Source organism: Pelophylax lessonae, assembly GCF_965119305.1.
Source record: "Pelophylax lessonae genome assembly, chromosome: 5".
Lineage (NCBI taxonomy): Eukaryota > Metazoa > Chordata > Amphibia > Anura > Ranidae > Pelophylax > Pelophylax lessonae.
The window spans coordinates 86186125-86203461 of record NC_138772.1 but is presented as its reverse complement, the minus strand read 5'-3'; the positions used below and the strand labels follow the sequence as shown (position 1 = coordinate 86203461).

General features: G+C 43.7%; 1 protein-coding gene across 5 annotated transcripts in view; it reads left to right on the top strand.

Moving 5' to 3' along the window:
- The window catches only part of ARHGAP12 (Rho GTPase activating protein 12), a 238373-nt gene that overhangs the window by 158934 nt on the left and 62102 nt on the right, over nucleotides 1-17337 (top strand). For 2 of the 5 annotated variants that reach the window (XM_082258392.1, XM_082258391.1), the window contains 2 exons: nucleotides 16639-16767; nucleotides 17081-17161. In XM_082258392.1, the coding sequence (XP_082114518.1) occupies nucleotides 16639-16767; nucleotides 17081-17161 (210 nt within the window). Of the gene's footprint in view, nucleotides 1-4138; nucleotides 4280-12705; nucleotides 12787-16638; nucleotides 16768-17080; nucleotides 17162-17337 lie in introns of all 5 variants that reach the window. The other 3 variants (XM_082258388.1, XM_082258390.1, XM_082258389.1) reach the window with 3 other exon arrangements.

The following is a 17337-nucleotide window of genomic DNA, read 5'->3' as shown; positions in this document are numbered from 1 at the left end:
TCCTTGCTCCTCTTTGGCGGCTCGGATCTTGACCTTCCTCCAAGGGGATGTTGAGCAGTGCCTGGCCTTGAGTACTATCAAGGGCCAGGTCTCGGCCTTGGCGGTTTTCTTTCAACGACCTTTGGCTACGATTTCCTTGGTGCGTACTTTTATCCAGCGAATTCGACACTTTGCTCCTCATTACCGCATTGGGACCTCAATTTGATGCTTTCAGTCCTCCAGAAATCTCCTTTTGAAAATCTTAGAGGTTCCCCTGCTTCTGTTATCCCAGAAGGTGGCCTTTTTGGGGGCAATCACTTCTGCGTGCAGGGTGTCGGAGCAGTGTGGCGTTGTCTTGTCTACCTTACTTGGTGGTTCACAGAAATAAGGTGGTTCTTCACCCTGGTCCTTCATTTCTTCCAAAAGTTGTCTCCGATTTTCATTTGAATGAAGACATTGTGTTGCCTTCCCTGTGTCCCAGGCCAAAACATCCTAAGGAAATAGCCTTGCATTCCTTGGATGTGGTTCTGACAGCTACACAGTCTTTTAGGAAGTCAGACTATTTGTGCTCACTGACGGACCTCAGAAGGGGTTGTCTGCTTCTGCTGCGACCATTTCCAGATGGATCAGATGGATGACGGTGTTTCAAGCCTATTCATTTAAGGATCAGGTTCCTCCTTTCCCTGTTACGGCGCACTCTACTAGGGTGCTTAGTACCTCCTGGGACTTCTGTCATCAGGCGTCAGTGATGCAGGTTTGCAAGGCGGCTACCTGGTAGTCTGTGCACACCTTTATAAAATTTTATAAAGTGGATGTGTTGGCATCTGTGGATGTTTCCTTTGGCCGCAAGGTTTTGCAGGCTGCTATTTAGAGGACCTGGTCCTCTTTGAGGGTGTATTTGGTTTTTTTTTTTTTCAGGTGAGCTCCAGTTGTTCTTGGTTGAGCTCCATGTACAAAAATAAAGAAAATAAGGAGTCCCTCACAAGGGGGATATCCAAAAGAAAAGTTGAAACCGAGGACCAACAACGGTATAAATTTGCAAAAATGTGTTGAAAAATGCTGGCACATAGCGTTTCATTACTAAAAATATCCAGTAATAAAAAACACCCAGTGAATACACAAAATAAACCTAGTCAAAACAAGCACATAAAACGGGCCCCACACATCCACACATACATTCCATTCAGAACCTCTAATGTATGCTATTCCAAATATTAGTGTCAATATTATGAGATAATATCAAAGATGGCTATTCAGCATGTTCAGATGCTCAATTAGGCACTAGAGTAAACATGGATTAAAGCAATAAGGGGTTCACATCAAATAGACAGCTCAGGACAAAATCAGGCCTCCAGGTATTGCACTTTAACTAGCGCTGGTAATGAAAAAATTATTTTTTGTAACAAGGGTCATGTCCATGTGGCATAGAGGACCCCTGAAATTTCCTCCTCACTCAAGGTAGGGGAGAACAGTATAAGCAAAATATCACCCCAGATATCCTATTGGTCATCTTAAAATTAAGAGCATATGAGCAGAAGCAAAAAAAAAAAAGGAAATAATGAGACTAGGATGGGCTTCATGGACAGCGGTGCTGGGTCTCAGCCAGAGGACCTGAATTGCTGGACTTAGAAAACGGGTGAGTCGCCCTCTGAGACTGCTAAGTTTAACCATCTGCTACCCCGATCCTTCATGCTGTCCTGATGAACTTTGATTGCCCAAGTGCAGGAGTCCATGAGTTTTAGTCTGGCTGAACTTTTATAATTCCATCTCTGGGACCACTCCATCTACTCATTAATGACTCTGCTCTGGTTAGAGATTATGCTCCTCTGGAAACAGGTGGCTGACTTGATTATTAAACTTTAATGCTTTGAGGTGGCTATCTTTTTTCAGGGGTCCTCTATGCCACATGGACACGACCCTTGATACCAGAAAAATGTTTTTAATGACCAGCGCTAGTTAAGGAGCAATACCCGGAGGCCTGATGTTCTGAGCGGTCTATTTGATGTGAACCCCTTACTGCTTTAATCCATGTTTACTGTAGTGCCCAATTGCACGTCTGAACATGTTAAATAGCTATCGTTGATATTATCTCATATTATTGACACTAATATTTGGAATAGCATACATTATTAGAGGTTCTGAATGGAACGTATGTGTGGATGTGTGGGGCCCGTTTTATGTGCTTGTTTTGACTAGCTTTATTTTGTGTATTCACTGGGTGTCTGGGTGTTTTTGTATTACTGGATATTTTTAGTAATTAAACTCTATGTGCCAGCATTTTTCAATAAATGTTTGCAATTTTATACCATTGTTGGTCCTCTGTTTCAACTTATCTTTTGGATATCCCCCTTGTGAGGGACTCCTTATTTTCTTTATTTTTGTATATGTCTCAGTTGTAGAGGTACCCGGTCCTATTGGACAATGCGGTTATTGCATTACTAGGATTTCCATTCCCCTTATTTGTTGGGTCTTGAATGGTAGAAGGATCCCATGAGTTTTTATATTTCGTTTTTTTTTTTTTTTTTTTTTTTTTTAGCTCCATGTTACCTGGTTGACTATGGTTTAGTGTTGGGGGATTGTTTTTTCTGCTGTTCCACACCCCTCATGTTTAACACAGCTTTGGGATGTCCCAATGGTTAAGAAGATCAGTAGATGTGTCTATTCATGAGCAATCGAGAAAATTGGATTTTTGTCCTACCGTAAAATCCATTTCTCTGATGTTTGACGGACACCGCACCCACCCCTCTGTGGAGTTGGATTTCTTCTGACACTGCTTGTAACAAAACTAAGTGCCTATAGCTGAGATTAGGAGTATACCCCCTGGGACTGCCCATAGGCATAGTCAAGCTTTTTTCTGCCTAGTGTCCTACTCCTGTAGGGGGCAGTATAACCCAATGGTTAAGAAGATCAGGAGCTGTGTCTGTCAGTGAACATCAGAGAAATGGATTTTACGGTAGGATAAAAATCCCATTTTTTAATTGTGGAATTCTGTTCCTTGCTAAAGAACCTATTTATTTATTTTATTTTTTAATCCAGTTGTTATGGGTAAAATTCCACTTTGAGGCATAAAAACTTTTCATGTTCACATACCACATTTTTCCCTATAAATAAACAGTTATTTTAAATCTGATAATCTTCCGTTGTGATACCATGAAGGGGAGTCCTCAGTGAGTTAGAAAGTCCATAATATTTTTTTATTTGTTCTAAATGATTTGGCTTAGTACACAATCTTTTAATTAGCCCTAAATAGACGTTTTAGATGTTTTTTTTTCTCCTTATTTTTCTGAATTTCGGGATATGATTGTGAAACCATGTCATCTTATCTGTTTGAAATCCTTATTCTGAATTTGTTATACTGTTCATCCTGTCACTTTATGGCAGTAAGCAAAAGTGGAAAGCAAGGCTGGCAATTGAAAGTAGTATTAAAGTGGTTGTAAACCCCATTCCCAAAATTTGATTTTGGCACTTATACCTGTAGTGTTTACATATCTCTCTCCAAAGCACATATCTCTCTCCAAAGCACTTATCTCTCTCCGATGCACTAAGTGTTGTGTCCTTCTACTACTTTGTTCCTCTGTTATCAGCATGATAACTTCTGACAAGCTCTCCAACATACGAGATAAAAGCAGGATGAAATTTGTGTCAGGCGGGAGCTTAGAGATAGATAAGCAGAGAGCTCGTCTATTCGGACTGGAGCTCTGCATGTTTCTTCGTACCTCTGCCTATGTGGGGGGGGGGGGGTGCCTTTCCTCCAATCTGCTCCCACACAGTGTATGCCCAGACTCCCCACCCACTGCTGAATGAGGAAACAAGATTTCTAACATGGGTTGCACTTTCTAAAGAGTCTAGAAAGCTGAAGACCGCAGAGATACAAGTAAAACTTCTATAAGGAGATTTGTTTCTTCTCAGTGTATCATCCAAAGCTGTTCACTTCACTGAGTAGAGAAAAGGGTTTACATCCACTTTAACATGCTATCCATGAAGCTGTCCTATAAGCATTTAGCATTTCAATCACATAGTCAATCAGTGAACCATTTTCCTCCTTTGCTTCCTAAATTTGTGATCTGATGACGATGGGATGTGCAATCGTTTGAAACGCATCCTATCATGTGACAAACGCTTTTTCTTTGTATGCTCAACTTTTTCTAACTCTTTCTAGCAACTTTCATCTGAAGAAAATTATCACAACACACATGAAAACCAATCAGATATTCAATACGGTTCTCCTCCCAAGGGCTGGTCAGAAGAGCTGGATCAGCATGGCCATACCTTCTTTATTAATGACCAAACCAATGAGAAGGTAGATCTGTGATTCTCTTGCTTGCTTTTATTATCATTGCATACTTTACGTGTTGCCTTTTGTCCTGTTGATGCCATTCCTATTCTACTGCCTGCTATTCCTAATATCAGATTTTGATCTCAAAATAAACATTATCTACCACAGCAGAGGCCCTGAGCATTACTAAGAAAAAAGGTGACCAAATTCTAGTCAGTCTAATGCTGGCCACCCCATGGACTAAGTGAGAGAAATTGCTCCATTCCCCCTGCCCTGTCCACACCAAACATGCTGAAATTTGACCAGTCCTGCTGAACCTTCTGAATTGTGATCAGTCTGAGGCCAGCTTTGGTTGAACACTAGATTCAGCGTATGAAGATGAAGTGGCTGGAGGTAATCGAGGTTGGGTTCTTGAGAAGTTGGAAAATGCGCTCCCAGATAGCGGTATGCTGGGCGTATAAATAAGGTAGTAAGTGCCGCATCCTAACTTAGATCAAAAATTGAAAGGGAGGAAACATGGACTTTAAAGCACTGAGTATTTATAAAATCACATTCTTTATTATATAATACATCTAAAATCATCAAACAAAAACCAAAAAAGACGTACAACAATGATATCCCATATGAGGGAACTGGACAATTATATAATCGCAATATAATATAACAATAATACTTCACATCGAGACGATCATGACCGCAGGTGACGGGGAATGGTACTGTCATCCCGGGAGTATCGAGCGATGTGTATTAGCAGTAGATCATACAATTTCGTTGAGCCATATTGCTCGACATGTTTCGCCTAATGCTTCCTCTCGGAGCTAATGGATCAATATTCTGTAAAATTCAATAGGCAATGACGATATAGGTAAGAGGTATAATAAATAACCAACAGGGAAGATGTGTGGAGGATCAGAATTGTCACTGTTGATGGTTATAAAGGTAAACACGCAACCAAGCGTTAAAGATCAGCAAGAATTGATATAAAAGCACATCAACTGGTGTGCCAATGAGGTATACTTGTATAGAGTAGAGTACTCATATATGTAACAAGTATATGTGTTAAGAGATGCCTGGTAGCGCCAGAGAAATAACCCTTACACAACATCTGGATGGGGGGATGTATGCTCTGGGATCGCATGTTGTGTAAGGGTTATTTCTCTTGCCCTACCAGGCATCTCTGAGCACATATACTTGTTACATATATGAGTACTCTACGCTATACAAGTATACCTCATTGGCACACCAGTTGATGTGCTTTTATATCAATTCTTGCTGATTTTCAACGCTTGGTTGCGTGTTTACCTTTATAACCATCAACAGTAACAATTCTGATCCTCCATACATCTTCCCTGTTGGTTATTTATTATACCTCTTACCTATATCGTCATTGCCTATTGAATTTTACAGAATATTGATTACATTACACTCTAAATGTACAACCTCCTTTACATCTACCAACAGCTAAAGAATGCAACTGTCTGCCTGGTTAAATATAGATTGATTGGATAGTTTAAGTACATCCTCATTACTCCGTTTTGGTAAATCTAAAGTTGATTGTACAGTCAGATTGCAACATGTATATTGAGCCCTAAATAGGGACATTTATAGAGGTAGTAAACCGCAAAAAAGAGAGAAAAAAATAAAAATCGGGTCCCGGGCAGTTTAAGTCCTAATGTGCTTCTCCCGGGTCACGCTATCACAACTGAAGGCGCTTCAATCTTCACCCGGTCTTGTTTCTGGGTTTGCAGGCTTCAGCAGTATGAGCATGCGCGTGGGAGTCACAGTTTACAGCATGGCTATGAAGGAACGGCAAGGGTATGTGACGCCACCGGCTGCATCTAAAGTAAATATCTCCTAAACCTTGTATATTTAGGAGGTATTTACTGTACCTATAAGCCTTATTATAGGCTTACCTATAGGTCAAAATCCTACATGGGAGTTTACTCCCATTTTAAGCAGCTGCTTGTGCATGCTATGCCAGCTAGATGTTTTTAGAATCGGCCACACAAATTGTGAGTGGCCCATAAGTAGTTGGCAAAGCAACACAAAATCTGCCATGCCACAAATTAGAACAAAGACTGATAGTCAATACACCAGGTGTATGTTTTCAATCCACCAAGTAAAAGGAATCATTGGACCCCAAACAGTTGAAGCAGAGAGCTTCCATTCACTTCCCTACAGTTATAAAATAAGCCAGATCCACTGGGAATCCTACTGTTATTTAGTTGTTTTATAGACCGGGAATATAGTGGTCAAAGTTTCATGCCCCCTGTGATGTCAAAACCTTATAAAAGTAGTATTATACTCTAGTTAGACACATTGAGTACAGTAAATGATTCTGCCTTTTGTTAATTGACAGACAAAGCTCTCCATATTCAGAACCATAGATTATATTGCCCCTTCAGGAGTAGGCAGAAAAGACTTGGCTACACCCTTGGGCAATCCTAGGTGGTATACCCCCCCCCCCCCACACTTTGCTATAGGCCTTCAGTTTGTTTTGGTGCTCCCTGTGGGCCGCCTTGGTACCCCCCTCCCCTCTCTGGGGGGGTAGCGCAGTGGGTTGGCAGATGGCAGGGGATGGTGTGCTGCACTGTAAGGGGGGGGGGGGGGCCCTCTGGCAGTTTCCCCTTTCCATGGTGGCTGTTGCAAGGGCTCCCTCCTGGGTCCCTGGAAGCCTCCTGGATGCGGCGTGTAGTGGCCATTTTGCTTGTGTGTTTCTATTGACTGGCGGCCATGTTTGTGTGGTCTGGGGACCATATTTGATTGGTCCAGGCGTGCATATGGAGCGGCGGCCATGACGGTGGAGCCTCTGGGTAGTGATTTTGGCTATGGGAGCTCCTCCTCCCCCTGATGTTGACTGAGCTACTCTAGTGGGGTGGTGAATCTGCTGGGGTCCCTCCCCTCTCTCTGCTGCAACTTGTGGGGTGCTCCAGTGGTGGTAGCAGTGCATTGGGGTGTCCCAGAGTGGTGCTAGACACTTTGTGCTGGGTTCCCCTTTTTACTTTATGGAGTCTCTGGAGCATGTTTCCCCACCTGACCCCCTCTCTGAGGCTGCGGGTCCCAGCCATCCATTGATGCACTGACGGAGGTCCTGGAGTCCTTTTTTTTTTCCCGGGGGGAGGTGGCCTTTGGGCGGCAGGCTAGAAAAAAGCTGCCCCTGCCCTCCCCAGCCTCATCTGTCTTGTCAGATCCTGAATCTGACTCAGCCGCAGCGGTCTTGGCCCACCCTGCAGGGTTTGTAGCCACGCTCCCTGATCTATTAAATAGGATGATTCCTCCACTCCTGTAGCTGTGCACTCAAGAAGGCGCTAGTTGACGCACTGGTTTACATCTGTGCCGGAGACTTTAAAAATGGAGGATTCAGCTGAGACTGCGGCAGTGGTGCTTTGGCACCCACAAGCCATCTCGCACGTCAAAAGTGTTTCCTTATCCTGCCTATTTTGACAAGTTTGTTTATAAACGCCTCTGTGTGGTTCCTAAACTCTTTGCCTGTGAGGTACCCCTTTGAAGAGTCACTTCTCAGGAAGTGGACTGTCCCACCAGCGGTGGACCACTCTGTCTCCAGGTTGAACAAGGAAACCGTGATTTCAGTGTAGGAATCTCTGGCTTTTAAACATCCGGCTGACAGGAAGGTGGAGTCTCTGGCCCGCTATATGTTCACTATTGCTGGGTCAGCGCTGAGGCCAGTCCTAGCCATTGCCCTGGTGCCACAAACACTGAGTGGGCTAAACTTTTGTGCCATGACCTAGAGCAGTGTTTCTAAACCTTTTTTAAGTCAAGGCACCCTTTGAAAGTATATTCAGTCTCGAGGCACCCCAATCTAATGCGGGGTACACATTATGAGGTTTGTTTCGTACCTCCCACCAACCCAGCTACTCTCCCTTTACCTGTCAAGGCAGGAGCCAAGGTTGGACACAATGCTTTGCGGCTATGGCAGGATTTATACCCCCTGTTGCATTCAGCGGGTACTGCTGATCAATGGGGCCATGCTATAACCACCCTGGAACCGCGGGCACTGTATGCAGTTGCAGCACAGTGGTGCTGCATTTAGGGGGTAAAACAGGCAGTGGTGAGGTGACCTACACATTCTCACCACCTGTCAAATGCCTCTTAAAAGTGATCCAAGCATGAATTGCTTTTCAGAGGAGAGGCATTCTGATTGTACAGAGTGCTAGGGGTCAGCATCAAAACATACATACATACATACATACATACATACATACATACATACATACATACATACACGCATATAAACATACATACACATACTTTACATTCATTTATCCACATATACAGTATCTCAAAAGTGAGTACACCTCCACATTTTTGTAAATATTTTATTATATCTTTTTCTTGTGACAACACTGAAGAAATTACACTTTGCTACAATGTAAAGTAGTGAGTGTACAGATTGCATAACAGTGTAAATTTGCTGTCCCCTCAAAAAAACTCAACACAGCCATAAATGTCTAAACTGCTGGCAACAAAAGTGAGTACACCCCTAAGTGAAATGTCCAAATTGTACTAACAAATAGGTTTAACTGCCATCGATTAAAATCTTTTACTAGATGCCTGCGTAGTTGGGGACGTTTTTGGCAATATTTCCACGCACGGCACCCCTGGGGACTCTGCGGCACCCCGGTTGAGAAACCCTGACCTAGAGGGTGAACAGATTCCCCCTGCTTTTGCTTTGTTGGCGAACCAGTTGGTCCAGGGGCTGCAGTTTGGCTGCGATGCCTCTTTGAATGCAGCTTTCCTGATTTCTAAGCTATCTATTTCGGCAGTGGTGCTTAGGCGTGTATTGTGGCTTAAGTGTTGGTCAGTGGACTAAACTTCTAGGGGGAAAAAAAAGCTCGGACTGATTTACCCTTTCAAGGCGATCACCTGTTTGGGGCTAGCCTGGATGATATTAAGAGTCTCACAGGGGGAGGAGTACCTTTCTTCCACAGTCTGAGAAGGGAAAAGAATCTCGTCCTAGACGTGGCCGCTCTTTCTTCGCTCACAAAATTTTTTTGACAAGGGGTTAAAACCTTTCAAGTCCTCCTTGGGAGGTTCTAAGCGGCCCTGGTCTTGCTCCTTCAGCATGAAGGTGCGCTATCACCAATGCCTGAGGTGGGGGGACATATTTGCTGGTTTCCGGGTCTGTGGACCTTCTTAGTAAATGACAAATGGGTCCACAAACAAATAGGGTCCAGTTACAAGAGAGTTTCGTTCTTGTCTTCTGGAAAGGTTCTTTCCTTCCAATGTGCATCTGTTCCTGGACCAATTGCAAGATCTCTTTGCGGAGGTTCAAGACCTGTTGTTTCAAGGTGTGATTGCCCCTGTTCCAGTAACCAAACGGTTTCAAGGTTTTTATTCAAACCTGTTCACGGTCCTAAAGGTTGAAGGCAAGGCGCGGCCGATTCTGGACCTCAAAGGCCCTGAATTGCTTTGTGCAGGTACAGAATTTTAAAATGGAGTCCATTCGCATGGTGGTGGCATCCCTACATCAGGGGGATATTCTTGCCTCTATCAACATCAAGGATGCTCACCTGCACATGCCAAAATTTGCCCGACACCAGCGCTTCCTCCATTGTGCTGTGGGAGAGGAGCACTATCAGTTTGTTGGCGTTATCCTTTGGTCTCACTTCCGCTCCTCGGGTCTTCACAAAAGTGTGGGGTCCTGTTCTGCGTTGATACTTCAGCAGGGAATTGTGGTACGGTATTGGGCTACCTGGACTACCACCTCCTTGCGAGCAGAGTACTCAGCTTCCTTGATGAATGACATGGAGATCACTATACAGGCCCTGAGAGAGTTTGGTTGGCTTCTAATTTACCAGAAGTCTGCTCTTAATCTATCCAGAAAATTTGATTATCTGGGTCTGACTCTGGATTCAGCTCTAGCCAGTGTTTTCCTTCCTCTGGACTAACTCCAAAAGTTGCATGCTGCGATTCATCTACTGCTGTCCAGCAGGTGGTCCTCCCTCTGGTCTTGCAGGTGCTGGGCCTTATGGTGTACCTTTGAGGCAGTTCTGTTTGCACAGTTCCGTATGAGTTACCTTCAAAGGGAGATCCTGGTGAAATGGGACAAGTATCTGAGGGCTCTGGACAGTCAGATCTGGCTTAACCGGGAAACCAGCAGGGCAAATCTTTTCTCCCCTTTTAGTGGCCAGTGGTCACTACTTATGTCTGTCTGTCTGGGTGGGGTGGTGTCCTGGGACTGAGCTCCGCTCAGGGTTGTTGGACGCTGGAGGAGTCCAGACTACCGATCAATGTCTTGGAACTCCGAGCGATCAGCCTGTGCCTGGATCACTGGACAGAGGGGTCCCCGGGGTCCCAGTACGGATCCAGTCAAACAATGCCATGGTGGTGGCTTATGTCAATCACCAGGGTGGAACAAAGAGTGTGTTGGCAGCCCTGGAAGTAGCCGGCATCCTCCGGTGGGCAGAACGCTTTGTTACGGCACTCTCTGCTGTACGCATTCCAGGAGTAGAAAACTGGCAGGCAGACTATCTGTCGACAGGCGTTGAACCAAGGGGAGTATTCCCTTCATCCGCATGTTTTTCATCAGCTATGTCTCCGGTGGTGCACCCCCGTGGTGGATCAATTGGCGTCTCGGCGAAACGGAAAGGTACACAGGTTTGTGGTAAGATCACACGATTCTGTGGTGGCCCCATGGGGCCAGTATCCTCTGATCTAAGCCTTCCCTCTCAAGCTTCTGCCATGGCTTTTGCGCAGGATCGAGGCTGTAGGGATTGCGGTCATTTGATTGGCCTCGCCTGTCTTGGTACGCCAGCCTGGTGCGATTGGTCGCCGACGTCCCTTGGAGACTGCCTCTCAGGGAGAATTTTCTGTCCCAAGGGTCGATCATCCATTCTGCTGTACAGTCGGTGGCTTTGACGGCCTGGCTGTTTAAAGTCAGGTGCTGAAGGATAGAGGTTTGCCTGGGTCGGTGATTCCGACACTACTGAAGGCTAGGAAGTGTACCTTTTTTAGGATGATCTACCATTGTATGTGGAAAGCGTACATTTCGTAGTGTTGAGTCGATCAGTGTTCACCCTCGTTCTTTTTCGGTGGCTCAGATTTTGATCTTTTTAACAAGGTGTTAAACAAATTGGCCTTCCATCAGTACCCTCAAGGGCCAGATGTCAGCCTTGGGGTCCTCTTTCAGTGACCCTTGGCCACACACTCCTTGGTGCATACTTTTATTCAAGGGGTTCAGCATCTGACTCTACCGGTGCGGCCTCTACTGCCGTTGGATTTTAATTTGGTACTTTCAGTTCACCAGAAACCACCCTTTGAAAATATTCGGGCGATTCCCCTGCTTATGCTGTCCCAGGTGACCTTTTTGGTGGCTATAACCTCTGCTCGCAGGGGGCTGGGGGCATTATCTTGTCTTACCCCCTACCTGGTGGTCCCCAAAAATAAGGTGGTTCTTTTATTGAAGACATTGTGTTGCCTTCCCTGTGTCCCAGGCCCAAACATCCTAAGGAATTTGTGTTGCATGCCCTGGATGTGTTTTGGGCGATTCAAGCGTATTTGGCAGCCACAGAGTCCTTTCGGAGGTCAGACTCACGGTTTTTGGTCACGGACAGGCCAAAAAAAGGGCTGTGTGCTTCTTCTGCTAACCTTTTCAAATGGATCAGACTGACGGTGATTCAGGCCTAGTCTATCAAGGGTCAGGTTCCTCCTTTCCCTGTAACTGCGCACTCTGTTGGGGCGCTTGGTGCTTCTTGGGCCTTCCGTCATCAGGTGTCAGTGGTGTAGGTTTGCAAGGCAGCCACTTGCACATTGTGCACACTTTCTCTACAAAGTGGATGTGTTGGCATCTGGAGGTGTATTCTTTGGTCCAAGGTTTTGCAGGCTGCTGCTTATATAGGGTCTGTTCACTCTGAGGGTGTATTCAGGTTAGGCTCCAGTTGTTTTTGTGGAGCTCTTGTTTATCTGGTTGGCTATTGTGTTTAGCCTTGGGATTTTTGTTGTCCCATTCCTAATGTTTGGCACTGCTTGGGGAAGTCCCAATGGTTCTGAATATGGAGCGATGCTTCCATCAATTAACTCAGAGAAATGGATACAGTAAGCACAAAATCCCTTTTTTTTTTTTTAATTTGTCCTATTATCCCGTACACCCTCTGAAGCTAAATAAAAGTTTTGTTCTTGTTCTGTTCAATTTACTTGCTAACCAAAGTTGGGGAGGTCAGCAAAAACTACATGCACATCACTGCCCACAAAAGAGTGGGTTTAACTTACTGATACATTATGGCAGCTGGTATGAAACTCTAGGTTTTAAAAATGCCATTTGCTAGTTTACTAGAAATTAGAATTTTAGTTTGGTTCCCTTCACATTATATCGCATATTAAACCTAAAAAAAAAAAAAAAAAAAAACAGCTGCCACCCCTATGTGCACCAGATTATCCAAATTAAACTAAGTGTGATTTTAGTCTTCCTAACTGGCCTTTTTTTATTGCAGTGGATAAAACACGTGGATGAGCAAGGCAGGCCATATTACTACAGTGCAGATGGGTCACGCTCTGAGTGGGAGCTGCCAAAGGTAATCTAAGCAATGGGCTTTTCATGAACAGCTAATATGTTGTCATGCTATCAGTAGTGGCTCTAGATATTAAATTTGGGTCTAAATTCTAACTGAAAGACTGCTATTTTACTAAGCACATAAGCGCCTGACAGTGTTTTTTTTTTTTTTTTTTTTCTTTTTTTCTTAAGCACTTTTGTTAACCCTTTTTTCCCCTCTTTATGCCCCTGATCTTCTTCAGCCTCATTTACACACTTTCTGTCTACATGCATTTGCTTCTGGATTAGTTGCAAATCATTGCTTTGCACCAGATTCCTGATAGTGATAATGGAGGATGATGCCTGTGCAGTGTTGTGTTGACATAACTGTTTAAAGTCTTAAGTGGGGTACACACTAGTAGAAAATCTGGCGAAAATTCCCATCAGAGGTAAAATCATCCGATTTTCGCCTAGTGTGTACACAACTTTCAGCAGCCGATGCTGACATTTTCAACGATAAAAAACGGAGGGACAAATACCAAAATTTTTATCGTCCATCCCCAGACGACCGATTTTCATTTAATGTGTATGCAGTACGTCCGTGAAAAATCGGATACGAAAGACCGCGCATGATCTGAAGTTGCTGACAACCCGGAAGTTTAGGAACAAATGTGCCAAAAAAAAGAAAAATCGGACGAGAAATTTCGTGAACATTTATGCAGTCAACTAAAAATAGTAATGAACGCGGAGAAGACAGAGAAAAATCGGAGGATATTTCGTCCAATTTTCGTCAAGTGTGTACGGCCGTTTACTCACGGGTGCAGTACTGAAAAACAAAGGGGGAGCTCCAGCCCAGCACATTACCTTAAAAGAGAACTCCGGACAATTGTTTTTCCCACATAGAGCATGAGTTACCTGGTCTTTTTTGTCTAGGGAGTCGGAGGGCTGAGATATACTTGCCTAATCCTCCGATCTTCCCAGTGCAAGACAGGTCCTATTGGCTCCTGCCCCCCTGCGGTCCAGCAGTCTTGTGCAAAGGACTGTTTCTGACATCACACCCATAGACTGGCTCTGGACGCGAATGTCAGAAAAAGCCCACCACTGAATGTGGCTAAGTTCCCTTTTCTGGAGGATCAAATGATCAAGTGAGTATAGGTTCTGCGTTTTCCCCTAGAAAAAATTAGGAGTTATAACCTATGCAGTATAGGAACAGCCCCACTGCGGGGGGGGGGGGGTGTATTGTCTGAAGTTGGGCTTTAATACACCTTTTTATTAGTGTTTGTAAAGGGTCCCCTAGCTCACTGGCTCTGATTGACAGCAGTGGGAGCCAATGGCTCCTACTGGTGTGTCTCAGCCAATGAGGAGGGAGAGACCCAAGAGAACTTCTACTCTTGTGCACATTGCTTGATCAGGCTCAGGTGAGGATTGGGGAGGCTGAGGGGGGAGCTGCACACAAAGTTTTTACCTTCAGCCTTTAGAACCACTTTTAATGTTTGAAAGTAAATAATATACTGTATTAACAAACAATATGGCTGACCCCTCTTAATCAGAGCCAAAAAACATAGTCTTTGGTATGGGTGCTAGGTGCATGTGACAGGATGACAATGCAGGAGCACAAGTACTTCTTTATATATATATATATATATATATATATATATATATATATATATATATATATATATATATATAATATGGAAGCCCTTTAAAAAGAAAAAAACTGTAAACTACTTTTAAAGATTACATTAACATGTTAAAGCTTATGTTAAGTGGGGTACACACTAGTAGAAAATCTGCCGAAAATTCCCGTCCGAGGTAAAATCGTACGATGTTTGGCTAGTGTGTACACAACTTTCAGCAGCCGATGCTGACATTTTCAATGAAAAAAAAAAATGGAGGGACAAACACCAAAATTTTTATCGTCCGTCCCCAGCACGACCAATTTTCGTTTAATGTGTATGCAGTACGTCCGCGAAAAATCGGATACGAAAGACCGCACATGATCTGAAGTTGCTGATGACCCGGAAGTTTAGGTACAAACGTCCAAAAAAAGAGAAAAAAACGGACGAGAAATTTCGTGAACATTATGCACTGTCAACTAAAGACGGTTATGTCCGCTGAGCATGAGAGAGAAAAATCTGATCATATTTTGTCCGATTTTCGTCAAGTGTGTACGAACCTTTAGATTCTGGCGATTGGGTTTAGGTGTACTTTAAAGGAGACTTTCTCTGGGCTTCATCACTGATCTTTCATCACTGCTGAAGTCTCTAAGCTGTAAACATGCCAGCCATGAGTTCACGCTTCTCCAGCGCCATCACCTTCCACTGTAATCAGTCACTGTGTATTGAAACTACACACTGATGTTTCAACTGGTAATCAATCTTATTGTTCCAGCACAACTGTGAACACTGCACCCAGCTCCTTTTTGATGCTTAAAAAAAAAAGCAAACAAATGCAGCCTTCACATCTAAGAATTGGTAAGCTGCAATATAATAAAAGTTTGCTTTTGGGTTTAATACCACTTTAGGATCCATTGGTGGTAAAATGTGTCAAAAGGAAGTCATGGATGGAGTGTTTGTAGTGCAGTTTCATTACAAACTAATTACTTTAAAGAGGAAGTAAGTCTGCGCTTTTTTATTTTTCTTACCTGCAAAGTAAATGCATAATGTGCTAGTATGCATCACATACTAGCACATTCTATGACTCTGACCTGCTAACAAAGCCCGCATCCATCTTCGCTCATCTTCCTTCCAGGTCCGTGGACTTCGGCTGTGCTACTGGCCGGAGCCACGTGACATTACCGGTCACGGCACAGGACTCCGAAGAAACGGCATGGACGGCACAGGACTCTGAAGAAACGGCATGGGCGGCTGTTCCTTCAGAGCGCATGCACTGATGACGTCAAGTTTAGGATATATTTACAGTACCAATAGGTAAGCCACCTTATAGGCTTACCTATAGGTACAAATTAAGTACGTTTTTAACTACTTTAGATGGGAGCTGTAGGATCAAACTGGTGAGCAGTTGTTCTTTGGAAAGACTGATTTAAAGCAGAAATACAAATGCAGATAATTTGGCAGAATAATAAAATTTTATGTACAGTATTTCATCTGTGTATTTGGTGGTTGCTCTGGAGTTCGACCGAAGGCTCGCGACGCTGTACCCAAATAAAATTGATGTCCTTTCTTTCCCACAAATAGAGCTTTCTTTTGGTTGTATTTGATCACCTGTGCGATTTTTTATTTTTTGCGCTATAAACAAAAAATGTGCGACAATTCTGAAGGAAAAAAAAAAACATTTTTAAGTTTCTGCTATATATCATTCCCAATTAAAAAATTAAAAATCATTTTTTTTTTTTATTTATCATTTTAGGCCAATATGTATTCTGCTACATATTTGACATTACTACAGTAATCGGTGCTAAAAATTTGCATGGTTACTGTACTAATGACACTGGCAGTGAAGGGGTTAACACCAGGGGCGATTAAAGTATTAAATGTGTCTCTAGGGGGTGCTTTATAACTGTGTGGGGGATAAACTTATGGAATGAACACCGGGACCTGTGTTCCTAAATAGGAGGAACAGACGAACCATGTTCATTGCTGGCAGAACAGCGGTCTGCCGTGTTTACAACGGCAGACCACCGCTCTGTCTCCATGGGGACCGATCACGGCTGTCCCGTGGCAATCGCAGCTGTGGGACCCACCGATCAGCTTCCCCTGCGGCGAATGGGTGCGGGCGTGCCCCCACTCGCGGTCCTGTTACGCTGTTTTGAGGGACAGAGCCGACCTGCTGCAGTATATGTACTGCTGACAGTCGGCAAGTTGTTAATATCTTTGGCTAATTAGATCATCTTCTGTCTGCAATGGTTGGTTGCTTACATTTTTTTCTTTTCTAGTGTAACTCCTTGGCACCTCCTCATCCACGAGAAATCACTAAAAGTCGGAGTCTTGATCGAAAGTTTCAGGATCCGATCGTTTTAACAAAGTGGCGACATAGCACATATCTACTGGAGGCCAACGATAAGGTAACTGTTTTGTCTGTGTCAGGGTTTACTAGACCAGTGTGACATACTGACAGTTCAGCAGTTCTGAGCAGACGCTGAATAAACATGAAAGCTCTATCCTCTGTTCAGCTGCAAACTCTGTTCTGTTATCGCTGCATAAATCCCCTGCCAAGGCTATCCGAAGATGAAATAAGCCTTTATCATGCTGAATGAGTAGTAGTGAAATAAATCTGTAGTGGTAATTTGCAATCATTGTTTTCAGATTTCGCAGTGTGCTCTAGCATCAAGGCAGAAGACGCCGGTAGAATTAATGAGTAAATTTTGTATTTTACAGTTACTTATCAAGCAAAAGCGTAATTCCACAGAGTGTTATATGCCTATCCCTGGTTTTTTGACTCTACCTTTCACAGAAAAAGTTAGTATTTTGAGTCTGGTCTGTGCTTGCTTGCCAACACACATCCACATTCCGAAGATTCTTCAGATCTGTGAATTTCCTTGTTTGCCTGCTGTGTACTGACAGAAAGAAAAGTGCTGTAGACTTGTAATAAAATGTTTCTCTGGGTTTACTGGACCAGTTTAGCAGTTAATACA